General features: G+C 40.2%; 1 protein-coding gene and 1 long non-coding RNA gene across 2 annotated transcripts in view; one reads left to right on the forward strand and one right to left on the reverse strand.

The window, feature by feature from the left end:
- Nucleotides 1-3,216: 3,216 nt before the first annotated feature.
- On the reverse strand, nt 3,217-26,866 carry LOC309609994. Its single transcript, XR_014233682.1, has 3 exons — nt 17,822-26,866; nt 6,322-6,438; nt 3,217-3,802 (listed from the first exon to the last, which is right to left on the reverse strand). It is a non-coding gene; the product is annotated as an uncharacterized lncRNA (long non-coding RNA).
- SSPN (sarcospan) overlaps nt 16,853-27,583 on the forward strand; it is a 40,703-nt gene continuing 29,972 nt past the window's right edge. The window contains exon 1 of the mRNA XM_082352290.1: nt 16,853-17,740. Within this exon, the coding sequence (XP_082208416.1) occupies nt 17,462-17,740 (279 nt within the window). The 5' untranslated portion in view covers nt 16,853-17,461. The remainder of the gene's footprint in view (nt 17,741-27,583) is intronic.

A 27,583-nucleotide genomic window follows, 5' to 3' on the forward strand; every position in this document is an offset into this window, starting at 1 on the left:
GACTTTCCGGAGAGGAATCTGATTGGCCCATATTGTCATTTGAACAAGGCCCCAAGTCTCAGTTCACTGTTGGCCTATGGATCAAATCTCCTGTGTCAGCTATTTAGCAGTTGTCCAATTACTTTACGCCATGAAATGCAAGGTCACATGCTTTGATGCGCATTGAGGAGGGACTAAGAAAGAGGACTTCTGCAGAAATTGACGTGGTCAGGGCAATAGGTATCCCTAACACATGGGAAACAATAAAGTGTAGTTAAGAGCACGGCAGATATTTATTTGGCCCTTGGTGTGGGCCATGCTCTGTGCTGGGACTGCAGCAGTACACACGTAAGAGCTCAGACACTCACAGGCTGACAACTGAGGTGGGAACACAACATGACATGAAAGACCAACCCTGACATGGGGACTTTCAAAGGAGAAGCACGGGTAATCTAGGAAAGGGCTTGAGGGGCAGAGCTGAGCAAGGCTGCAGGGTCAAGGCCGGCTTCCTGGGAGATGGCTGGGGGAGCGGGAAGGAGAGTGTTCCCGGCGTGGAGAACAGAGTGTTCAAAGGCCCAGCAGCAAGAAGGGAGCAGAGCTTGTGGAAGGAAAGGACCCTTGTGTGGCTGGAGACGGACGGAGAAGAGAAGGGGAGGGCGGAGCGGGCAGCAAGGGAGTCAGGTTGAGAGGTCTGCACTTTTATACTGAGGGTAATGCGAAGGCGTGGACGAGATTAAGCTTGTCACTTATGGACTGGGTCTCACTCGTCCTGATGGATTGTCCTCCCCTGTTTTGCTGGGGACAGGAGCCAGGCACTATGACGGGGGTGGGGGTGAGGGGTGGTACCATCAGGACACAGGAGGATTCAAAAGAGAGGCAGGCCTGTGTCAAGAGAAGTCCCCTCGACTTCACAATTTTGCTTGTGGGCTCTGTATTCCTCAAACCATCACCAATAAACAAAAGCTCGGCATGGGCGTATTTTCAGTTTCTCATGACTGTACCCGTAACGGCATCAGAAACACTGGCTGTCCTGTGTATGGCCTTAGTTCCAAATGCCTCCTAAGAGGCCTTACCAAATGGTGCCAGCAATCTATATGAAAGTCATCAAGAAAAAACTAAATCTCATGCCTCTTAGTTTAAGGCTACCTGTGGAAGGAGGCAACAGAGCCAATCCGTTTTCAGCTGTGTACACTCTGTATGTGTCACACACACACGCACGTGCACGCACACACACACACACACACACACACACACACGGTGCTGCGGTCTCTCTGCTCAGGTCAGCACTTGGGTAATTGAAACCTTCAGGTGGTTGGATCCTGGGTTTAGCCAGACTTTTTTTTTTTTTTTTCTTTCAGTGCCATAGTCAAATATTAACTTCGGATGCTGTCTTTCTGTTTGAAGAGGATTCAGTTGGTCCTGATGTGAGGAAGTGTGCCCTGTGTTACATTTTTGTTGGCACAGCAAAAGATTGCTCCCCCAACTGTTCTGTGCTCTCCCACAAGCCCTCTTGGAACCAGAGAAGTTTGGCAATGAGGATGTAGTTGAAAAAAGTTGATGAATTTATGTTTCATCTTCTTTCTCCACTTCTTCTCCTGGAGGTGTGAACAAATAATGAAACTACTAAAAAAAGAAAGGCAGCATGCAAGAAGGAGGCCACACAATCGGCCCTTGAAAATTCAGAATCTAGATCATTAGCCGTGAATCTGAGTTGGAGGTGCTGAATATTCATTCACACGATCGTGCACAGAGCGGTGAGGTTTCTTTTCTTGACACAATGAACTGAGTGTCCCGACGCCTTTAGACACTAGGGTGCTTGCAGAACCTCGTCAGAGGCAACGACAAGGGAAGGGACTTTCTACTTCACCTCCCACGCCACCTCAGATAGCCCCACCGTCATACAACATGACATACACGATCTCATGCTACAGAATATAAACTGCACCTCTAAACTTAAGAAATTCGATTCCTCCCATTTAACTGTCCCCTGGATGGTCTGGGTACACAGCATATTTTTCCCGGATCTAAAATTTAACTTTAAAGTTCACGGTTTAATAACTAAACAGTTTTAGTCCAGAGAGATATTCTGGGGTGAAAGAAACACTACTTTAAGATACAAGAAAACTTGAAAGGCGTTTGAGATCTTTTGAGAGGAATGGAGAGGAAATTAGATTTGTTTTGTCTTTTCATTTTCTCCTGAATCGTATAGCATCTCATACAAGTAAGGGACTCAAATGTTGAGTTCAGCTCTAAGCTAAACATCTATCAAGGATTGTTTGCACACATAAAGCATCCTGATGGTAAGAATAAAAGTGGAGGGATATGCAGCAGAATTTATAGGTTTCGAAGGAAGGATTAAAAATTTCCGAGGGGCAAACAATCTCTATTGTCTGCCAGTCCTTTCAGATGTACACACTGATGTACCCACCATAATCCTTGCTGGTTTGGCTGTGCTCCAGGGAAGATACTGTTTGAAGACAAGAAGCAGGCTTAACAAAAACCAGAATGATTCTCTTACACTGCACAGAATCTCATGCAAGTTGTACTTTTGCTTAATGAGGATCTATTTTCTTTCTCACTTTGGTCATATCAGTAAAAAACTGTGATCTTTGTGAAAATCTTTTTCCTTTCCTAGACTTTAATACTCATTCCCCCCCCCCCACTTTTTATCCAAAGAAGCTGTTCTCATTATAGTTGGGGCAACTTTAATTTTATCCACTTCTCTGTTTATCCGAATTCTGTGTTACCTTCTGTTTGAAGACATGATAGCAGCAAAAATTATGTTGTAAAACAAAAGTTATTATTTAAGACCAAAGTCCTACTCCAACATTCTTATTATTGGAGGGAGATTGGTCAACAATGGTAGCCCTCTTGTCCTGTCTTATTGTTATAATTTTTTTCTCCAATGGTGGCTTAAAAAAGGGGTATGGTGAAAATGCATTAAAGAAAAAAAACACTACAGTTTCTTTTGGTTCTACAGGACAGTTTACACAAGCCAATTAGGGAGGCAATCTGGCAGTCTTATCTAAAAATGTACAGTTGTGAAAACAGAGGCACCAATTAATTACAAGTCAAAGTTTAGCTTTTTTTTTTGGTAAGGTGATCTGAGCCAAATTTTTCCAGTGAGATACTGACCTGAAGGAAACTAATAACTAAACCTGGCACATTGATGCCCCTCATTGGAACAATATATAAGTGGAGGGTACATTGTGCAACTTAGAAATCAAAGACTGAGGGTTTTTTTTTTTTGTTTTTTTAACATCTTTATTGGAGTATAATTGCTTTACAATGGTGTGTTAGTTTCTGCTTTATAACAAAGTGAATCAGTTATACATATACATATGTTCCCATATCTCTTCCCTCTTGCATCTCCCTCCCTCCCACCCTCCCTATCCCACCCCTCTAGGTGGTCACAAAGCACAGAACTGATCTCCCTGTGCTATGCAGTTGCTTCCCACTAGCTATCTATTTTACGAGTTTTAAGAACCAGAACTTATATGTAGAAATCGTGTCTCTTTCGAAGTAGTCACTTTGGAAGGCATTCCACTCACATGGTGTTACTGCTGCTCTAAGTATTTTTGTCAATTATGTTTATAGAATTGTGGTACATTATTTGTAATGCTCTCTATGGAAGATAATAGCATTCTTGAAGGATGGATTTAACTTTTGGGACAATCAACAGTTGTTTGGAGGTGAGTAAAGCATGTGGCAGCATGGGAGGACTTGAGCCCTGAGAATGGGCTTTCTTGATTTTTGAGTCCCAGCACTGCCATCAACTAGTAGTGAGTCCGTGGGCAAGTGGCACGACTGCTCGGAGGCTCATCTGTGAAAATGAGGAAGAAGAACCATTCATTCATTCATTCATCAGAGGCTAATTGAGCATTCACTGGGGGTAGCAGATAATGGGAATGGAGGGACAAGGTGATTACCTCTGCCTTTACATTTCTGTCCCAAGTTGGTAATCAATCTTTAATAAAATAAAATTAGCAGGCTAGGTTTACACAAGCATTAAGTAATTAGGATGATTATCTTGGGCGGCTCTTAAATCATCTTTGATGAAATTTCCCAAAGAAAAATGCCAAGTGTTTGAGCAACTATAGCTTTACTAAGTAAAAGTTTAACTACTTTTAATTGACAAAGTTGAAGGACCCAGGTCATTTCGGATGCATTAGTTGGTGCCTGGATTGATTGATTCATTTCATTTGGAATAATGGTTTACAATCCTACCTCTGCATCAAGATTATCTATGGAGCCTTTGAAAAGTGCAGATGCTGTATGTCAACCCACTTCCTGAATTAGAATTTCTAGAGGAAAGTCTAGGTCACAGACATTTAAAAAGAGTATCATGGGTGATTCTGATACACAGTCAGGGATAAGAACCACTGGCTTATTATAATCCCTCATACTTCCAGAAATTTTTGCCTTTTCCTTAGTATATTATACTTATCTCTTCTTTTCACAAACTTTCTTTTAAAAATATTATCTTAGCAGCATCTCATTATTGAAACTAAATTCAATTAATATATGAAGACTCAATCCAGAGAGAATTTCTCAATCTACCAAGTGTAATATCTTTTTAATTGAGCATCCATTATGTACCTAATTCTCCATTGTTTAGGTGACTCTAAAATAAATCTAAGACCCAATCTCTACTGAAGTGAGTTTCTTTTGAAAACTAAGGGTTTTGGGGGGTGTTTGGTTTGTTTTGTTTTGTGTTTTGTTTTGGTTACATCATAATATAATGTGCCCGTTCGAGGACAACAGAAAAATAGGAAGAAGAGGAAAACATTATCCATGTCCCACTGCCCCCAAGCAACTGCTTTTAGCATCTTGATGAGTTTTTTTCTAGGTGCTAGTTTCATTCTTATTAAACCTCAAGCAACTTCCTTCAATAAGCATTTCACATGCTTCCCCTACTCTCTCTAAACAGGATGCACAAGAAAATTAAATTATTTTTTATTTAAAATATGGATTGTTTAGGCTTTTAGGAACAGAACAAAAAATAATGCATGACATTGAAAAAATGCCCTTTCCCCAAATCTGCATGGTGTACTACATGTTTATTACAGATTGCTTAGGGATAAAAAAATATGACTAAGTAAAAAAATAGATGTTGAAGAATGTTGAAAATGATTGACAGGCATGGGGTTCATGAACTCCAGCAAGACCTTGGTTCTTCAGTCTTCAGGGGAGTTGAGAGAGGGCTATCCTCCTAGGGGCCAGCAATATGCTTGGGTATTGAGAGTCGGTCAGCTCCTCTCGCCTTGCTCTGGTCTGATTATACCTTTACTACCCTGAGGTGGAGGAGCAAAAAAGTGAAACTAGGAAGGTTTGTCTCCAAGGATTAGGCACAGGGAAGGAGCTGTTGGCTGGGAGACATGGTGCTGTAAGTCTGAACCAGTAGGTCCAAGCTGACACACTCCAGAGTCACCCCATAGATAAAAACCCACAAGGCATGAATAATTACTCTGCTATGCCACATGTTTCCCAGGAATGCAGGCAAATGACACTGATTGTGACACTCTCTAGTAGAGTCACTGTGCCTTCATGCCTTGCTGTACCTCACACACAATTCTGTCCTCGCACACGTAACACTTTATTACACTTCCCTGTTTATGTGTCTGTCTCCCTCCAGTTGAATGTGGGCTCCTTGAGAGCAGAAACCTGCTGCCTTTTTACCATCAGTGCCTGCTGGCTTACTTGGCCATTTTAGGCACTCATTAAATGTTTATTGAATGAACTCAAGAAAGGATGCTGTACAGGCACTCACTCCTGAGAAAAAGGTACCAAGAAGAAATAAAATGATAAAGTTACAGTCAGTCTTTGACAAAGGAATGTTTCTTACTGCCTTAGGGGATGGGGAGAGTGTTGAGCTTAGCTGGGAGTGTGTCCTGGGCAGGTTTTCAGAGTGGGACTTAATCACAGGGGTACATCCCAAACGTACTAACTGCCTGGACCCCACCTAAAATATAACTAAGTCAGACATTAACAACAAACACATGTATCAAATACGCTACAGGTGATTCTGACCTGCAACCCTGGCTTAAAAAGCAGTGCATACAAGTATCTGCTAACCTACTACTTAATTTTATGATTTAGGCTAGTAAAAGAGCAACAGAATTTCCAGGTACAATTAGCTAGTTGAGCATAATGCTCATACAAATACACCTAAGCTGAAAGTGGTGTGGATTATAAAATAGCACTTGGCATTTCCTTATATGCTACATTGCAAAAGTATTGTAAATAGAAACTTTATAAAATATCTATCCTGCCCTACAATGGCTTCATATCTTCTGATACAGTTTGACAGAAAAAAAAACAAAAAAACAAAAAACCACTCACCACTCACTTGTCACTCCTATATGGTTTTCTTAGACAACAGCAGGTCTATTGTTGCAGAGACGAGGATGCTCGTGGCAGTGCTGAGATTCACCTGGGCGGGAGCATCGGTCAGGGTACCTTCAGTTTCAAGGGATAGAAGTAATTAAACAAAAGGAGTATCTGTTGACTTGTTTATTTATTTAACCATTCAGAAAATACTGATTGAGCCCCTTGTGTAGGCCAAGAATGATAAGCTAGGATAATAGCTTAACAGTTACTGATTACTTATCCATGCTAGGAAATGTCCTCCATGTTTTCATGAACTGTTGTATTTATACTTCATAGAGACCTTCTGAGATAAGTACTTTTAATATTCACATTTCACAGATAGGAAATCAAGGCTTAGAGAGGTGAGGGAACATGTCCACATCATACAGCTGGTAAGAATTGGAGCCGGGATTGGAACTCAGGCGGACTGAGTCCGATGTTTGCACTCACTGATGCACTAAAAATGAGAGAGAGTTTATAGAAAAATGGTAGGAGGAAAAGAACACAGCCTATAAAGATTTGTCTTAGAGCCAAAGATGTCTTTAAAGGAGGTGATGACTGGATATGGAACCAAATGCAGGGAGTTGTAAGTCTATGGAAACCTGCATATTATGAAAATGAAAAAAGATGTCAGTCTGGCTTGGAGTCAGACAGTGACTCACTTACTGTAAAGAGGAAGAGTAGTGGTAAAATTGAAAATCGTATAGTTTGCTTATAACACATAGGATATTTAAAATGACTTTATGGTGTTTTCAATGTTATTATTTAGAAAACCTGGTTATAATTCATCCAAAGTGTCTCGGTTGAGTGATTCCTAAAGACAACTCTTAAAAGAAAAAGAAAAATGGACGAACAAAATATGCATTCAAGGATTTTAAAGATATATTGTTTATATCAGAAATATCTGAATCCAGATGAATCTTGTGTGTAACTTGTATGACTATTTAGGATCTATAAATATTTATTAAAGCCATGCAATGTTCTTTGCACTGTGCTGGGTACTGTGGAAACAATGATGATTAAGAAAAGCAAGACGTCTGTCCTCACGGTGCTTATGGTCCAGATTCTACACAGCATCTGTTCTCACTACCCTGGGACTCGGCAGGGATATCTACGCACCAAGCACTTTATGCCCTTGTGATATTGTGATTTATAACAAAAGATACATATTTGGTCTTTGTCCCCATTTCTGGCACAGACCTCCTAAAATCCTTGGAATTTCCTAAGTGAGGAAAGTGACAAAAGTGTCTTCTGTTATGCTAACGAGATGACTTTTGGAACACACCTAAGGATGTGGGCTGGCCGCCAGGAGAACCAACCTCGTGATTAGAGGGTTGCAATTCTCAGTCCCACCCTCCAGACACCCAGGGAGGAGAGAGCCTCCACCCCAGGCTGAACCAATCGCCAATGGTCATTGATTTAATCAATCATGCCTATGTAATGAAGCCTCCATAAAAACCAAAAACAAAAAACTGAATTCGGAGAGCTTCCAGGTTGGTGAACCAGAACACTTCCACATGCCACCGTGCACAGCCCCAAGCTCCATGGGGACAGAAGCTCCTTTGTTTGGGACCTTGCCCTATGTATCTCTTTCTCTGGCTGTTGATTCGTATCTGTTAACATCCTTTGTAATAAACAGGCAATTTAGTGAGTGAAATAGTTTCCTGAATCCTAAATTAAGCCCAAGGAAAGGGTTGCAGAAACCTCTGATTTATAACCAGTGGGTCAGGAGCACAGATAACCATCTGGACTCGCGATTTATATCTGAAGTAGGGGCAGTCTTGTGGCACCAAGCCCTCAACACCTAGAATCTGATGCTGTCTCTGGCTAGATAGTGTCAGAATTGAGTTGAATTGTAGGACACCCAGCTGGTGTTGGAGAACTGCTTGGTGGTGTGGGGAGAAAACCCACACATCGGAATTGAGAGCATAGCCCTAAACATGCATGTTTAACATATATGTTAACACGTTTAACGTGTATATTAGCACACATTTGCCCTTACCACGCATGGCTGCTTATGCGTGCAATGTATTAATGCCATGTCTCTATGCAATAAAAATCCAACTCATCAAGATATATACAGTAAATCTGTGCAATTTTTGTGTGGTGTACCAATCATATTGCAATAAAGCTAAAAAATCCAAGTCATTCAGCTAAAATATAAATGGCAAGAGCAGAGAACTTAGAGCTTAGGTCTTGTAGCCTTCAAAAGGGATAGTGGGGGTAGGGGGAGATAAATTAGGAGTTTGGGATGAACATATACATACGATTGAATATAAAACAGATAAACAACAAAGACCCACTGTATAGCACAGGGAACTATAGTCAATATCTTGTAATAACCGTTAATGGAAAAGAATCTGAAGAAGAATATATATATATATATACATACATATATATATAATATATATATAAAACAGAATCACTTTGCTGTACACCTGAAACTAACAACATTGTAAATTAACTATACTTCAATTTTTAAAAATGGTTAAAAAAATGTAGCCTTGATCAAGTCACTTAACCACTGAAGAAATTTCGACTTCATAGGGTTTTGGTTAGATTTAGAGAGTAATAATTTGAGTACTTTGTGACCTATAAAATATATGTATGTATGTGTGTATATATATACATATACAAATACACATTCCAGACATCATTATTAGTGTAATTTACAGAAAATCATGTTTTTGTTATTTTAGAGAAATTTTTCAGAAAATGATATAGTTTCATTAAATCTATACTTATGAGATATAGCAATAAAATGTGCTGTGGGATAGGCTATGGAAGTAGACTGGCTCTGTATCTAAAATCTGCATCATTTAGGAGAATGCTGGTACTATATTTGTTGTGTATACATCCTAGAGGAGGCCAGAAAATTCCCTCAACTGCCTTCCTCACACACCTGCAAACTTAACTGTGTTTTATCTTATCTTACATTCTTTCCTTCTATCTCAGCCTGTGAAGGGACTTTCCTTCTGACTAATTCTCCCACCTCAAGGAATTTATCTGATCAATTGTCCAAAAACAGAGAGGCACACTTTTCCTCAACTTTATATTACCCCTTTAGCTATAGCTTTTCCTCTTTCTTTCCCTTCACAGCTAAGCTTTTCCATAGATAATTTTCTCCCCCCTTCATCACCTCCCACTCACTATTAAACTCACTGGAATCTTGAAACTCTATATGGATTGCTCTTGGCAAGGGCAACCAATGACCACCTTGCCACTAAAGTCTATGTACACTTTGTGTTTATCTTACTTGATTTCTCTGTGGAGTTCAAGGATAGGGTGAATTTGAGGTACATTTGGGATATTCAAATGGAGTTTTAAGTAGGTATTTACATTTTCAGATCTAGAGCTAAGGAAAGAAGTCTGGATTCCTTAGATTTTGGAGTCTTTGATGAAGCCATGGAATGTGTAGCATACATGCCCTTTCCCTATGCAATAAAAAATCCAATTCATCAAGATATATACATTAAATTTGTGCAATTTTTTATATATCAGTCATATCTCAATGTGGTGATACCTAAATGTGGTGGTTTTAAAATATGCTTTTGATCCTCTTTGGTTCTTTAATACTCTTTCTTTCAATACACGGATCTTAATTCTTTTCCCCTTGAATGTGGGCTGGATTTAGTGACTCGCTTCTAAAGAATAGAGTGTGGCTCAAGTGTTGCTAAGTGACTTCTGAGGCTGCGTCATTAAAAGGATAGCTTTTAGTGTTAGCCACAGCAATCAGAGAAGACAAAGAAATAAAAGGAATCCAAATCGGAAAAGAAGAAGTAAAGCTGTCACTATTTGCAGATGACATGATACTATACATAGAGAATCCTAAAGATGCTACCAGAAAACTCCTAGAGCTAATCAATGAATTTGGTAAAGTAGCAGGATACAAAATTAATGCACAGAAATCTCTTGCATTCCTACACACTAATGATGAAAAATCTGAAAGTGAAATTAAGAAAACACTCCCATTTACCATTGCAACAAAAAGAATAAAATATCTAGGAATAAACCTACCTAAGGAGACAAAAGACCTGTATGCAGAAAATTATAAGACACTGATGAAAGAAATTAAAGATGATACAAATAGATGGAGAGATATACCATGTTCCTGGATTGGAAGAATCAACATTGTGAAAATGACTCTACTACCCAAAGCAATCTACAGATTCAATGCAATCCCTATCAAACTACCACTGGCATTTTTCACAGAACTAGAACAAAAAATTTCACAATTTGTATGGAAACACAAAAGACCCCAAATAGCCAAAGCAATCTTGAGAACGAAAAATGGAGCTGGGGGAATCAGGCTCCCTGACTTCAGACTATATTACAAAGCTTCAGTAATCAAGACAGTTTGGTACTGGCACAAAAACAGAAATATAGATCAATGGAACAGGATAGAAAGCCCAGAGATAAACCCACACACATATGGTCACCTTATCTTTGATAAAGGAGGCAAGCATATACAGTGGAGAAAAGACAGCCTCTTCAATAAGTGGTGCTGGGAAAATTGGACAGATACATGTAAAAGTATGAAATTAGAACACTCCCTGACACCATGCACAAAAATAAACTCAAAATGGATTAAAGACCTAAGTGTAAGGCCAGACACTATCAAACTCTTAGAGGAAAACATAGGCAGAACACTCTATGACATACATCACAGCAAGATTCTTTTTGCAGCTCCCAGAGAAATGGAAATAAGAACACAAATAAACAAATGGGACCTAATGAAACTTAAAAGCTTTTGCACAGCAAAGGAAACCATAAACAAGACCAAAAGACAACCCTCAGAATGGGAGAAAATATTTGCAAATGAAGCAACTGACAAAGGATTAATCTCCAAGATTTACAAGCAGCTCATGCAGCTCAATAACAAAAAAACGAACAACCCAATCCAAAAATGGGCAGAAGACCTAAACAGGCATTTCTCCAAAGAAGATATACAGATGGCCTACAGACACATGAAAGAATGCTCAACATCATTAATCATTAGAGAAATGCAAATCAAAACTACAATGAGATATCATCTCACACCGGTCAGAATGGCCATCATCAAAAAATCTACAAACAATAAATGCTGGAGAGGGTGTGGAGGAAAGGGAACCCTCTTGCACTGTTGGTGGGAATGTAAATTGATACAACCACTATGGAGAACAGTATGGAGGTTCCTTAAAAAACTACAAATAGAACTACCATACGACCCAGCAATCCCACTACTGGGCATATACCCTGAGAAAACCATAGGTCAAAAAGAGTCATGTACCAAAATGTTCATTGCAGCTCTATTTACAATAGCCAGGACATGGAAGCAACCTAAATGTCCATCGACAGATGAATGGATAAAGAAGATGTGGCACATATATACAATGGAATATTACTCAGCCATAAAAAGAAATGAAATGGAGGTATTTGTAATGAGGTGGATGGAGTTAGAGTCTGTCATACAGAGTGAAGTAAGTCAGAAAGAGAAAAACAAATACAGTATGCTAACACATATATACGGAATCTAAGGAAAAAAAAAAAAAAAAGGCCATGAAGAACCTAGTGGCAAGACGGGAATAAAGACACAGACCTACTAGAGAATGGACGTGAGGATATGGGGAGGGGGTGGGATGAGATGTGACAGGGTAAGAGAGTGTCCTGGACATATATACACTACCAAATGTAAAATAGATAGCTAGTGGGAAGCAGCCGCATAGCACAGGGAGATCAGCTCGGAGCTTTGTGACCACCTAGAGGGGTGGGATGGGAAGGGTGGGAGGGAGGGAGATGCAAGAGGGAAGAGAAATGGGAACATATTGTATATGTACAACTGATTCACTTTGTTATAAAGCAGAAGCTAACACACCATTGTAAGACAATTATACTTCAATAAAGATGTTTAAAAAAAAAAAGTAAAGAAAACAATATAGGAACATGAAAAAATAAAGGAAATATGGCAAAATATTAAAAAAAAAAAAAGGATAGCTTTTGTCTTGTTCTCTCAATCTCTGAATCTCTTGTTCTTGTTGAAGTCAGCCATCATGTTGTGAGAACACTCAAACAAGCCTGTGGAGAGGCCAATGCACGGAGAGGCCACATGGAAAGGAGCCAGCCTACCAGCCAGATGAGTGAGCCACCTTGAAAGCAAATCTTTCTGCCTCAGTCAAAACTTCAGATGGTTCCAGGCCCCAGTCTTTAAGTCTTTCAGCTGAGACCCCAGAAAATGTGAAGAAACAAATGATCCCTGCTATACCCTATTTGAATATCTGACCCACAGAAATTATGAAATAATAAAGAACTACTGTTATTCCAAACCACTAAGCTTTGGGTGATTTATTATGCAGCAATAGATAATTAATACAGAGGAATCAGAATGGCAGGAGAGAAATGAAGAGAGTTTAGTAAGATAATTTAGATTAAAAAAAAAGAAACTTTACTTTTTCTATTGTTAATAACTGATGGATATACAATGACGTCCTGTATTTCTCCTCTTATTACATTTCAAAAATTGAGATATCGTTACAAAGAATAATAGGCACAGATCTTAAGTGTTGTTCAATGAGTTTTTCACAGTGGTTTATACCACGTAACCACCACCCAAACCAAGATATATAAGACTTCCATCACCCCAGAGAATCCCGTCTTGCTCCTTTCTGGTCAATTCTCTCATCCCAACTCTACAACCTCTTTTTAAATTCAGTTATCATAGATTTTTACCTTTTTATTTTTATTTTTACATAAATGGAATTATGCAGTATTTATTTTTTGTGTCTAATTTCTTTCACTCATTCAAGTCATTGACTATATCAATGGTTCATTCCTTCTTATTAGAAAGTAGTATTCACTGTATGAATATACCACAATTTTTTATCCATTCTTCTCCCTATATTTCTTAATTATAATAAGTTGTTATTTCTACCTTATCATATGCAGTGCACACATCGAAATTATATAGACAAAAATACATGTACAAATTGCATGTAGAAAAATTTGATATTATAAATAACATCATATAAATAGGTGGAATGCATTAGGAAAGGATTCATAGTTAGCATTGATATGGACACTCTATAGAATGAGAAAGTTATAAGCCCTATGTGAACCATAGAGAGTACACTGCACATATGACATTTAACTTGAAAAGACAAACTGCCATACCAAGATCATAAATGGATCAATTCTTTGGAGAAAAACTTGAGCCAAAAGAAATATTTAGAATTAATGATATATAAATAAAGAAAATACAAAAAAATTAGATTTTCTTTTATTTGTTGTACACACATGCATGTCAGCAATATCCCTAGAGTTATTTTAGATATGGAGACCAATGGTGCTGCATATCATAAATGAGTTCTCAATTGTTCTCTGTAGAATATTTGATACTTCCTTAAATCAAATCTAATTGAACATTTAAAATATATGTCATTACATAGTAAAGAGACTTGACACAGACCTTGAAACTGTAATAATTTTTCCTATGAAATCTTTTTTGTTCTTGGTGAATCTAAGATCATGTGTTCAAAAATAAGTTGGTTTAGAGATTATTTCTAGTCGTATTTCCTAAGGACATCTTGTTAATGACACTAATTTTTTTCCCCAGTTCTGAATTTCTGCAGCATAAATACGTCCAAATAATGTTGAATTTGAAATGCAGCAAACACAGAAATACTAAGCTTATTTTTGTTATTTTCCTCACAGGATCAAAATAATCTCAAACCTTTTATTAACTACTCTCCTATAATTTCTAAGTTACCATCTCTGTCAGTTTTGAGTTATGGGAGCAGCCAGTAGAGTATCTCAAAACACTTTGTTTCTACTTTGCCTTTTTTCCCAGTAATATAAATATCTGAAGAGGTTATTGCTTAACCTATAAAACAGAGACATTATAACTTATGAATACTAAAAAAATCCTGTTCATTTCTGTTAAACTATGTGGTGAGCTGGAAATGGTGATTTTTCTTGTGGAAAGGACATATTAAAGGAAGACCTTTTTTGTTGTTGTTTTTAAAGACCCTTTGATACCATTTTAGCCTTGATTACTCTTCATCACTAACCTTCTGACAACTTCTGTCATCCTCTTTGTTGTTTCTACTTCCTCACATTAAGTAAGTGAAACTACCATCCTCATCACTATCACCTTGTGGTATTGCCAAAGACCAGGCCCCCTCGGACATAGATTCACGCGTGTGGTTGGGAATCTGAGCAGGTGTAAGGCTCCCCATACTACTACTGCCTTCCTTTGCTGGAAGCTGAAAATTGTAATCAGACTAGAAGGATTACAATTTATCTGGGCTGTTGTTCACTGCTACTGGTTTCATTTGTAACTTGTCTCACCTAGGCAGTTAAAAGTAAGCCTTCATTACAAGAATTTATGTGCAACTGTAAGCCACACTAGTTCTGAAACTTAGAAGACAAACCTACAGGAATACCCTATTATTTTGTTTACCTATTCTAACTTAACATCTAATTTAAGATATTGAGGGAAAAGCTAAGAATATTTTATTCTTAACTAACTGACAGCCCAGCAGTATGGTCAGCAAATAGAGCTTGTATCTAGCTATAAATTATTAACAGAAATAACAGTCTCAGTCAACTATCACATACATTGTGGTGGTGGATCAAGATATTTTTGTAAAGTACTCAAATACTCTTAGAGTCAAGGCTAATAGCTAATTCTGTGATAGATGAAGTACTACCTATGATCATTAAATTGTTTAAAATCACAAATGATTTAAATCAGTCCATCCACTTATTTGCCTACAAGAAGTAATTAACAAAACAGGTAATCCACAAAAGTTTACATTTGGTTCCCCTCACTCATCCCTAACTAGGCCAGTGGCCCAATAATCTGGCTACTTAATGATTCTGCTACTCCATTTTTTCATCTTTAAAAGAAGAAACTATAATTACAACGAGTAACTGTCAAGAATGTAAAGTACCTAGCATGTGCTTGTTACAGAATAGATAGATACTCAGTAACTGGTAGCTGTATTATTCGTAAGAACAAATAATTACTTCCATGTACTCAGCTTCCTAAAAATGTTTTCTTGGTTTATGCAGAAAAACCAAGTATTGTTCTCTTTTGTCATTTGGGTTGTTCTCAATCAGGCACAAGTCACATGGGTACCTTGATGTAACACCAGCTATTATTTGTTCTCACTAGAAATCCTAATGGTGTAATGGCCCCAAAGCTGACAATGACCTTTCCTCAGCCCCTCTGCTCCTCTCGTGAGAGTGAGCGCTGTTTCTACTGCTTCTAGGGGAAGCGCTGGGATGTGCAGTTTGGTTTCTGCTTTTCAAGCTACTGCATTTGTTCCATATTTTTCTCACTGATCCAGAAGTAAGGTATAAGGAAAACACTGAAGTTCATAAAACAAGAATATATTTTATACCTTCAAAGGTACCCAGGGAGAGCTGATGATGATTAGTTTCTAATTCTTTGGAGACAAAGCAGGGAGTTAGATTTTCTTTAAATTAGCTGATAGCAAACAATCTAGGAGTAGGCTTTATCCTAGCATCTTGGCAACATCATTTTTTTTTTAAATAAAGCTTTCTGAATGCTAAAATGACCATACCAAAGTAGATATAAATACTCTAAAGTGATGGGATCATTTCTGAGTGGTTTCACTGAAATTTGCTCTAAGTGCTACTGAGGAGAGGTATGTGGGAATAAGAATAATCGGTTTTATTGATTTGTTCGGTGACTTTTGGAAGGGACCAAATCTACCTTGAGCATCCTTATTTTCTAGCACACTGTAGGTGCATTAAAAATATCTCAAACGTGGACTGAGTTAAATCCTCCACGTCCAAAGTGTGTAATAATCCCCGTAGGCACCGTTGTGGAGATTAGCGAAGACTGGCTAGGGACTTTATATAAACGATTAAAAGAGCTTTTAAAAACAAATAGGGTCCATAGACAGATGAATGGATAAAGAAAATGTGGCACATATACAAAATGGAATATTACTCAGCCATAAAAAAACGAAATTGAGTTATTTGTAGTGAGGTGGATGGACCTAGAGTCTGTCATACAGAGTGAAGCAAGTCAGAAAGAGAAAAACAAACACTGTATGCTAACACATATATATGGAATCTAAAAAAAAAAAAGGTTCTGATGAACCTAGGGGCAGGACAGGAATAAAGACGCAGATGTAGAGAATGGACTTGAGGACATGGGGAGGGGGAAGGATAAGCTGGGATGAAGTGAGAGAGTAACATTGACATATATACACTACCAAATGTAAAATAGATGCTTGTGGGAAGCAGCTGCATAGCACAGGGAGATCAGCTCCTTGCTTTGTGACCACCTAGGGGGGTGGGATAGGGAGGGTGGGAGGGAGACGCAAGAGGAAGGGGATATGGGGATATATGTATACATATAGCTGATTCACTTTGTTATACACCATTGTAAAGCAGTTATACTCCAATAAAGATGTTTAAAAAAAAATGCATGTGAGAGAGTTCCCAATTAGCCCAGCATCTGTATAAATAGTAATTTCAAAGCAAATACCTCAATGGGAAAAATGCCTTGATTTGTCAGCAGGATTGCAGAATTTAAAAAGAAAGAGCCCATGCCTTTTTTGGAAAATAAAGAACAATTTAACTTCTGGAACTTCACAGCTTGGAGCCTAGCAACGCCTCTTTCGGATTAAATTTTCTACTAATTAAACTCAAATGACTTAAACATTCATCACCTTGCACTGCACCTCTCAGAAAACAAAAACAAAACCGAAAAAATCCTGGGGTTTGGAGTGGGAGACATACACCACACATACACCACACACACACACACACACACACACACACACACACACACGGCCGCGTACACAGACGTGCGCGCACACATACACACACACGCGCGCGCACACGCAGCCTGTCTAAAGTGCGCTGGGGTTTAGGAGGCGCGGGGCTACCCTGCCCGAGCCGGCGGGCGCTGTGTCCCGCCCGGCGAGTTGGCAGTTGGCGACCCCCCTCGACTCCCCCGCCGCCGCGGGCTCCCCGTGGCCTTCGGAGGCTCGGCGAGTCGCTCCAAATGTTTGCCATATTTGTTCAGCCTCCGTAACTCGCCGAGCAGGGCCAGCGCGGCCCGCCCCGCGCCGCCCTCGCCGTCGCCCCCGCAGCCGCCATGGGCAGGGAGCGGCCGGGCCGCGGCGCGCGGAGCCAGGGGGGACCGCCGGCCGCCGACGCCGCGGGGCCCGAGGACATGGGGCCGAAGAGGGGCGCGGGGGCCCCCAAGGAGTGCGGGGAGGAGGAGGCCCGGACGTGCTGCGGCTGCCGGTTCCCGCTGCTGCTCGCGCTGCTGCAGCTGGCGCTGGGCGTCGCCGTGACCGTGGTGGGCTTTCTCATGGCCGGCATCAGCTCCTCCCTGCTAGTCAGAGACACTCCATTTTGGGCTGGGATCATTGTAAGCATCGAGTCTGTTTTGCCTGAGCGCGTTTGCCAGACAGGAATGCCACGCCGCATGGTCGAGTTACCACTAACCCACCTGCATGCGCCCTTCCCCGGCTCCACGCCTCTAACTCGCCCTCTGCTTGGTGACCGATGCCCGCCGCCCCGGGTCTGCTCGGGCCGGGCGCGGCGGGGCTCGTGCCCTTGTCCTGCTTGTGGCTCCGAACGCCTCCGCCTCCGACAGGCCTGACCCTCACGCGCTGGAGCTGGGGAGGCGAGGCACAGGCTGCTTACTTTGGTCACACTGAACAGCCTCAGTAACAACAGCATATTCACTTCGGTTTTTTCCTTCTCGCCCGCGGACCCCACCCTCGTCCCTGCAGAAGTAGCAAAAAAGTGAATAAGTTCATCCTGTAAAAGCAAGTTAGGAAATATCCTGTACTTGGAGTGGCCACATTGGGTAGAATTGATTTTATTTTTTAAATCTGAGGTTCCGGTAGTAAGTTTATAAAACAGTGGTTGAAGGCAGGAAATGTGAATACAGCAAGCACAGCCTTAATCCACTGGAATCTAAAGTGGGATAAGCCCGGGGTGCTGGCCGTGGCAGGAGTCTTATTTGGGACTCTGCTAATGAATGTACTGGTCTAAGCAGAACACCGCTCAGCTGTTGTGAGTGAGTGTTTGGACACAGCATACTTGGCTTAATTAAACGGATTCTCTGATATGAAATGGGTGCCATTTATTGAGCACCTACTGTGGGCCTGTCCTGCTAGAGGCCTTACACGTATTATTTCTAATCCCCACATCAGCCTTATGGGGTAGTTATTATCCTTCCATTTCTCAAATGGGAGAACCAAGGGCAAACCCACTGAAGGTCATGAGTTGGCAAAGTTGGCAAATCAACCAAGTTGATTCCTTTTAGCACCAGACTACATCTGCGTTTTCCTCACTGGGCCATGGTGCTCCCACATTTAGTTTGTAATTTTATTATTATAGTGCCTCGGGCTTACTAAAATCTCTTTCACGTGCATTATTTCATTTGGTCCCTGAAACAACACTTTGAGGTGGGAACTGTTATTCATCTGTGGACACGAGGAAACAGGCTAAGAGAAGTTAAATGGCATTCTCAAAGCCCAGAGGTGAAAAGTGGTGGAGTCAGGTGAGACCAGAATCAACACCTCTGGCTCCTAGTCTCACATTGCATCATTACTGCTATTACTGACCACAAGAACTGTACCTTATAAAACAACCCTCAAAATAATTTTGGATCAGGGACAGATGTTAAAAACACCTGATTAAGTATGCATTGACGCAGGTATTTTCTATTTAAGATTATTCGAACTCCAAATTCTTGCAGAGTAATTTAAAACTTTTAATTTGTGTACTGAGAAGTCCCATGAAATTATCATGATTGGAGTTTTCTAAATCAAGTGATTTTAAAAATAGCTTTTCGCTAAGATATACTGGGTATTTTAGTCACTTCAACGACTGTTAACATACTCAGAGGGAAAAAAATGTCTGTTCTTCAAGGCTAGGTGAATTCAAAGAAGAAAGGAACGAAACTTCTCATTCAGTGGTTTTGAATATCATTTACAAATGTGTTTTCTAACCTTTCTTTATTTCAACTTTAGAAAGTCCAGTACGAAAAAAGCAAATTAGGTGGGGAAAATTTGTCTTAATGTTTAAGACAGGAACGTACAAACCTTGCAGCTCTGAAATTTCATGAGCTCCTTGTAGGAGCAGCCCATGCTCCTAGTTGCCCTTGGAAGCTCCCTGGATATGGTGCAAAGAGCATTATCTGCAGCCAGTTATCTGTTTTTTCCAGTTTTCTCAGTTATAATCTGGGATCCACTCGAAGTTTTCTTGTAGTAACATCTATATTGATGATATCTGTAATCTTGTCTTTCAACAGAGAGCATATGCAGAGCAGAACAGTTAGTGGGGATGGCCTGACACAAGTGAGGAGGGGCCCTGAGGAGCCGGGCAAGGAAAATCTCATCCCAGCTGGGCCAGAGCTGCAGGCAGCTTGCCCCCGTCTCCCACAGACTCCGTGCTTGTTGTTCTCCTCAGGCTGTCTGTGGTTGGTCCTGGGGCACTCTTCCAAGCTTTCAAGGAAGGGAAAAGGCAGGGAGGCCGGGTGGTGAAGTACAGAAGCGGAAACACTGCACCTGGTGTTGAGCTCCCGCCCGGCCATTATTCACTGAATAACTTGGGGCAAGTTACTTAACTTCTCTAGGCTTCTGTGTCTTCGTTGATGACATCAGAATGGTAATAATAATTCCTATCTCTTAGGGTTGTCCTGCGGAATAAATAAATGAATACATGTTCTAATACTTAGAACAGTGCTGGCTCACGGTAAGTGTTCAGTGAGTTCGCCCTTTTTCTTAGCGATGAGTGGAGCAGTCATTGGTAGTGGCGCTCCTCGAAGTAGCAGTGGCTCTATGTTATCTCTAATCACGCAGAACAGTCACTTTGGACTTGCTGCATTTCCCAGACCAGTTTGAACCCTGAAGAAGCTATCAGTTCGGCCATCTCACCTTTCTCTGATGCCAGCCAAGTTACTGTTAGCAGTATCAGCGGTATTAGATGAGTCCAGTACTTTCTGAATCTTTCTGGAGGATTATAAAAATTAACTTGGGGGAAAAGGGCCTCCTCAGGGTCATTTTCCCTAGGGACATGGAATGATTCTAGTCTGGTATATTCCCCAGGGAATACTGGAAAGTTTGCCCTATTTAGCAGACCTGTTAGACCAAAGCAGTACAGGTCAATCCCTGAGGCTGAGGCAGAGTCAAACCTGTTTCCGGAATTTACGCTGAATTCAAGCAGGGCCCCCAGACTGAGGCACCCGCCCCATCGACAGTTTGGCCTGCTTCACTCTTCTATTTCTGTTTATACTGGTTGCCTCTGATCATGTGACACCTACTTCATTTTACAAGGTTTGCTATCGCATTACTTTGGGATTTGGGTATCACCATTCCCATGATAGAATCTAGGTATACGGATAAATTCACTTAGGCAACTTCTTCTTGACCAATATCTGGGTGGCTTGATGAATATTCAGTGAAATTGTAGTTATAAAAAAAGCCATTGGTAATCTCCAATCAGAGATTTATGTCCAGAGGAATTTTAGAAAAACAAATAGGTTATTTCTTACCTACCTGTAAATATGACTCCTCTCACTCTCCATCAGAGACATGACTGAAGTCTTTTTACTTCAATTACAAAAGATTCCCATAAAGGAAAAAAAAAAGAATGGAGCTGCTCTGGACACCACGTAACCTGTGAAAGTGCCATTCTTCTCTCAAAATTCTTTCTACGTGGCTTGAGGGTTGCAAGTCACTCCACAAGGACAACACAAAGTGAAACAGGGTCTTTGAGGATGAACTTGGCTAGGGGCAAGGGATCCTAGGAAACAGAAGTTTGCATTTTATTCTGTTAATGGCTTGAGTAGCTGGGTCGAATAGACATTCAAGTTTGCACGTCATTCCAGAATTGTTATTGATGAAAAAATGTGTAAGGATTGAAGAAATCTAAGAACTTTGGGGCCTTTACTTACTTCTTACTCAAATTAATACAATTTTGGTTTAGGTGAAGCATAACATGTTTTGAACTTTGGCTTATTTTTTTCATTTGGCAACATTTGTTGGGGATGTCTGAGGAGCTAGGCATTGGTCTAAAAATAATGAATCATATACAAGGAGGAGATCTCCAGAGATCCTGATGGACATGTGGCCTTATCTTATCTGACAGTAATGAATACTTCCGATTAAAAAATTTAACCTACGCAAATATTTTTAAAGTCCATTTACCTTTCAAAGTGTTTCACTTACCGTGATTTATTTGCTTTGGCATCTCTATCTGAAGTCAATTTAAGAGCAAACTCTTGCTTCTCTTCCCCAATGGGGATGTTTAGTGTTTGTTAGTTTCTTGGCCCTTGTAGGGAATATTCCCATGGAAAGTGGGAATTTATTTGCCTTATTGTGCTTTTTTAGATTTCCTCACTCTTGCTCCATTGCCTCCCATCCCCCATCCCCCTGGAATAAAATCCCTGAGATATATACTACAGTAATCACATTAGAAAGTTTAAGGAAAGAGCTTAAAGGGAAGAATATTTCCTTTCCTTAATGTCATTCATAAAACTTATCATATGAATCTGTAATGATTAAGAGTACTGTCAAGAATTTCAATTACAGTTTTCATATGTTAACTTACTCTAAGGAATTCAAAATGCAGGTGTATTCAGATTTTTTAAATCTATTTTTAATCTTGACTTAATGGAAGGGAAAATTGGGTTGTTATTTATTTTAAAAAAGAATACACCCTGAAATTCACAAGTATATATATGACATATAGCAAGTAAGAAACAGATATTATTATTATCCGCAATTTATAAGTGGAGAGACTGCGACATGATGGTTTGCCTAAATGATTTGATCATGGTTATGGAGAAAAACTGGAAGTCAGAAAGATTTGGCACTGGGGTTTTGGATAGACCCTAAACAAGTCAAGAAGCAAAAAAATGATGTCAATTTTCCACATATGTGTATTGACATTTGAGAATTTAATCTGGAATTATATTTTTAGGAACACATTGCATAGTAGTACATTATTTTTCATATTGGGGCCTTAATATGCTTCCAAAACTTAATATTGCATCTCTAGTACCACTGGGAAATAATTTGGTTATAGCAACTGTCACAGGATAGTTAGGTACTGAGGAGTGATAATCCCATGGCCTAACTCAGTCTCCACTGAGTACGTATAATAAGTAATGAGAGGATAATTATCTTATAGGTACATGAAGTTGTTGTAGTAAGTCTAGAAATGGAATGTAATTGGATTAATTTGGGAAAAAATTAATTTTAATAAGTGAACACAGAAGGGAATATTCAAGAATTTGGTGACATGCTCTCTGAAAGAATTTTAGGAATACTGAATAAAGAATAAGTAAAGTTATAATAAAACAACAAAAAAAATTTAAAAAGAATAAGTGAAGTTGGAACAAAATCATTAGATGCTTAGAATCATTAGGAGAATGTATTTTCACTTCTATTGCTAGCTTCATACTAAGCCAGATATGCAAAGGCCAAGGGAATGCTTATACAATGAGGAAATTATCCCTGAACTTCCCTTCTCTTTTTAAAAAAGGAGGAGAAGGGACAGCTTCTGATATTTTTCAACCTGTATTATGGATATATTCAGTCTCTAGAAACTTTTAATATTGACAATTATCATTTTGGTTTTATTTTTTTATGGTAGAAAGAGTAGTGCATAGAATTCGGGGATAATCAAATAAAAAGTAAAGCAATTAATTCTCTTTAAGTATATTATGCGTCCATGGGGCCATTATTTATCCCTGACACATAACGGTATCCAATGTGTTAAACCAAACTCTATTCCATATTTGCCATTATTAGAGTTTCTGTTTGAACTTATGTATACCCATTTTTAAACTATGGTTTGAGAAATGACATACAGTTGTATTTTCTGATATAGAAAATTTTAAGTTTATTGATAATGTTGAAAAGAACTAAGAGGTAATAATAAGGAGTGTGTTATTACTCCATTGTGGGCCCTTGGGTTCCAGAAATATTCAGAACATGTTAACTTAGCATTATTGAGATATTTTATTTCATGTTATAAAATGACTGCAGGATCTAAAAAAGAAAGAAGTCACGTGACTTATTTTGCATTCCCCTAACTTGAATAAATTAGGACAAATCAGGATTGATGGGGCTGAATGCTAGATGCCAATATTACCATCCTTACCTTCTACAAAGAAAGCAATGGCATAGGTTTCCCTAATATTTGGTCCAGTAGTTTTATAGATTGCCATTATGATGTCCACTTTCAGTTTGGTCTGAGGAAATGGATATTTTCTGGACTTTTTCTTCCCATTAACCTTGTCCATGACATTTCTATTAAGGGTGTTCTTTAACTGGGTCCACTTGCCCGTGTTGTACCCTGAAGGGTTGGCATAAACATTAAAGGATACACACAAGATAATGTGAAGAGTTCAGTGTGCATATTTCTATGTTGCTGTAGGATAGGAATGGAATCTAGTCATTAAACTTTAATTAGATACCATTTCACTGCAAAGTACAGTTCATTTTTAGGACTTAGATCCTGGCAAACTAGAGAAATGCTGCTCAAAAGAGCCCATTAAAATCCAGGGTTGGATTCAAGTCTAGGTTTATTCAAGTCTAGGTTTATTACAATGATGAGTTCATAAGCTGAAGGTGATCTTCTTTTAAAAAATGGATGTTGGGAACAGTATTTGTAGCATAAACTATATAAAAGCCTATTTCAGAGGCATGTCATCTTTCAGATGGTTTGGATGCTACCTCAGATCTCAGTGTATTGAGATAAAATTTGGCAGGAGTAACTGTTAGATGACTGAGCGAGGCAGCTCACTCGATCACCCTGGTAGATTTTAAAATTAATATGTGTACGCTTCCACATACGGCAATAACTAAAATACATTTTCCTTTCTGTCTTAGCCTGCTCCAGTACGGTGGGTTCTGGTGAGAGGCTCTCTTCCCGGCTTGCAGATGACCACCTTCTCACTATGTGCTCACGTGGTCCTTCCTTGGTGCATGTGCCTGGAGAGAGAGAGGGATCTCACTCTCTTCCTCTACTTCTAAGGTCACCAGTCTTGTAGGATTAGGACCTCCCCCTTACAACCTCATTTAACCTTAATTACCTCCTAAAAGCCCTGTCTCCAAACACAGTCACATTGAGGGTTAAGGCTTTAACATATGAATTGGGGGCGGGTGTGCATAATTCAATCCATAGCCTTTTCAGTGAGGAATATCAGTTTGTACAGCCACCTCAGTGATTCTTAAGTGTGTTTCTCAGCTTCTTCAGGAAGGCCCTGTGGCTTTCATAGAACAGCTAGAAGTCTGAATGTTTCTGATGAGGGTTCTGAACCAGTAAGCTGGCACTTGGCAGTGCAGCGGGGTGGCGTGGCTCAGGCTCATGCCAGTAGTGAAACATATGGAGGAGGGTGTTTTCAATGCATTCACGGATTGCTTCTTTTGTCAAATTTCAGTAAAAATAAAATCAAGTAGATGTAGCCGGTGCCTACAATTCTAAGGGTAGCTTAGGCGTTTCATTTGTTGCCTTAGCTTTAAGGCTTAGGACCCACCATTTAGTAAATCTCTGCCTTTCTTGGCTGCTCCGGGAGTGAGTCGCTATCAGGATCTAGCTACATGCCACCTTGGCCTCCGAGGCAAGAAAATGAGGGTGGCTGACTGAGCCCTGCTGGTGGCGGATGCTCAGATTTTCAGCAATTAGATGAGCCCTCTGGCCTCTGGGAGCGGTGATCTCAGGCTTGGTCTTTCTAGAACTCAAGGGAAGCCCGCTCTCAGGTCTTCTTTATAATATGCAGCTGATGCTTTCATTTTTGATGATGATTCTGAAAATTAGATGAACACTCCTTGTTCTGTGGAATGGGTCAAAATAAAACCCTGAGGGTGCTCCCACCTGGGGCCTCATGCTGTCACAGCCTCCAGGACGAGCATGCAGCTGCTGGTGGATCCTCCTTAGGTACACTGTCAGGGCTTCTCGTTTGATCCTGTTTGTCCAGCTTAAAAACCCTAAACATTCTAAGGGTCTCTGCTTTACTTTAACAAGTGCTGCACAAATCCAAACCATCCCAGAGGGGAAAACTAGAGAAGACCGAGTAGAACCATCCAATACGCCACCTTTTGGTCCAATCCGAGTCCAACATGAGTAGCAAACAAAAGGCGAGGCCGTGGTTCCAGACACATGCTGGAATATCGCTGGTTTGAGTTTTGAGCATATTTAAAGTTGATGCTCTCTGATCTAAGGTTGCTAAGCAACGTGCACTGCCTAACACAGTCCTGAATGTGAGTGTTTCAGTGCTGTGTTTCCTCACTCTGGCAAAAGGCTGGTAAGTGCCTGCATGTTAGAAAGCAAATGGTTTGTTCACAAATAAGCATTCTCACGTTCTGCTGAAGAAGTTCGGTTGGGGCTGCTTCTGTTGTTGCAGAAAATGAGCAACTCCCCCTGGCTGGGAGAGGCTGCAGAAACCTCGAGGATGCTGTTTTATCAGCATCCCACTCAACTGTTGTTGTGAAAGTGTTGGATTCAGCATTCACTGTAATGAGCCATTAAAATCCCATTAAGATAGGTTGTTATCAAGACCTCTCTCTTGTGTGGAAGATAATGACAGGTGAGGAGAAAAGAGGGGGACTTGCTAATGTGTTAACTAGACCCTAACTAGGGAGAGAAGTTTCGCTTTATTGCTAGGGAAAAACAGAACACTTACCAGCTTCCTTCTAAAGTATCAGGTGTGGCACACCTATCAGGCCATTACCTGCGCCATTTAGCTGTGCCAGGAAAGCTATAAAAGGGGCCTTTTCCAAGATAAGGGAAACAGCATTTCAGCCTTCATCCTTTCTGTTGGAGGGTGGAGGTTGCTCAGCTATGGAGACGAACACAGGGCGACTATCCCGGTCTCAGGGAAGGGGTGGAGCTTCAGAGGCAGCAAGAGGGCAAACGAGGTCTCCGTAAGGTGGACACGCTTTATAACCAATGCAAAATCACTTCTCCATGACTGCATACTGATGAAGGACAGAATTCAACCATTTTAGTGCACATGTTCCACGTTCAGTAAGTTTATGCATGTCTCTCATGCGCTCGCTACTCAGATTCTGAAACAGAAGGATCAAACCCACGCAGGTTGGCTTTGTCGCATAATCTTTTCATGAACAAGTGGTTTGGGATGCCTATGAAAGGGTTTCCCTCTGAGTTAAGGGCTCTGAGACCAAACATAATTTTAAAAATGAACATAGGGTGACCGTAACTATTGTGTTCGAGAACCCTCGATAAATACTCATTCAGTCACCGAATCTAGTGCGTCACAAACTTTTCCACCTGGAGACCTCCCTGAAGCCTCGCTCCCCTTCTCCCCGTCCTCACACACACATCACAAAAAGCTCAGTGTCTAGCTAACCCATGTTGCCATGGAAGGGAAGAGAGGAAATGCGGGAGAGGCTGCAGGCTGCCTGGGGACACTAACCTCATGATGAAAAGGACAAAAAACTTTTTAAAGAAGTAATGTTACTATATATTACTTAATGTTCCATTATATCCTGTGTGTGTGTGTGTGTCTGTGTGTGTGTGTGTGTGTGTGTGTGTGGTTTTTTGTTTTTGTTTTTGTTTTTTTTGTAAAAAGTGCTCTTAATTAGAAAAGCCACTTGATAATATTTTTTAAAGATTGAACAGGATGGTTCTCTCATTTACGCTCCTGCTATAATTGAATTTATATTGATTTACTGTATAATTTCTATATACTGTACCATTTCATCAAATTCTATTTATTGTACTGTTTCAGATAGATGGACCCAGGCGTATTAACGTAGAATTATCTGCACAATCATTTCTGAAGTGGGACCTAATTTGAGAACCTACTTAATTATGCCTGAATCATAAAATTCAGCCTATCTCTATACCTCTGCAGTAGGCTAAATCCAAATTTATAAAATTCCTTTCCCTTCTGAGGATTTGAAAATTTTTTTTTTCTAAATGTCTTCTTTTTTTTTTTTTAAGGGAATGCCTTTATTTTTAAAAATTATTTATTTATTTATTTATTTTTAGCTGTGTTGGGTCTTCGTTTCTGTGCAAGGGCTTTCTCTAGTTGCGGCAAGTGGGGGCCACTCTTCATCGCGGTGCGTGGGCCTCTCACTATCGCGGCCTCTGTTGTTGCAGAGCACAGGCTCCAGACACGCAGGCTCAGTAGTTGTGGCTCACGGGCCCAGTTGCTCCGCGGCATGTGGGATCTTCCCAGACCAGGGCTCGAACCCGCGTCCTCTGCATTGGCAAGCAGACCCTC

Source organism: Balaenoptera borealis, assembly GCF_965194805.1.
Source record: "Balaenoptera borealis genome assembly, chromosome: 13".
NCBI lineage: Eukaryota > Metazoa > Chordata > Mammalia > Artiodactyla > Balaenopteridae > Balaenoptera > Balaenoptera borealis.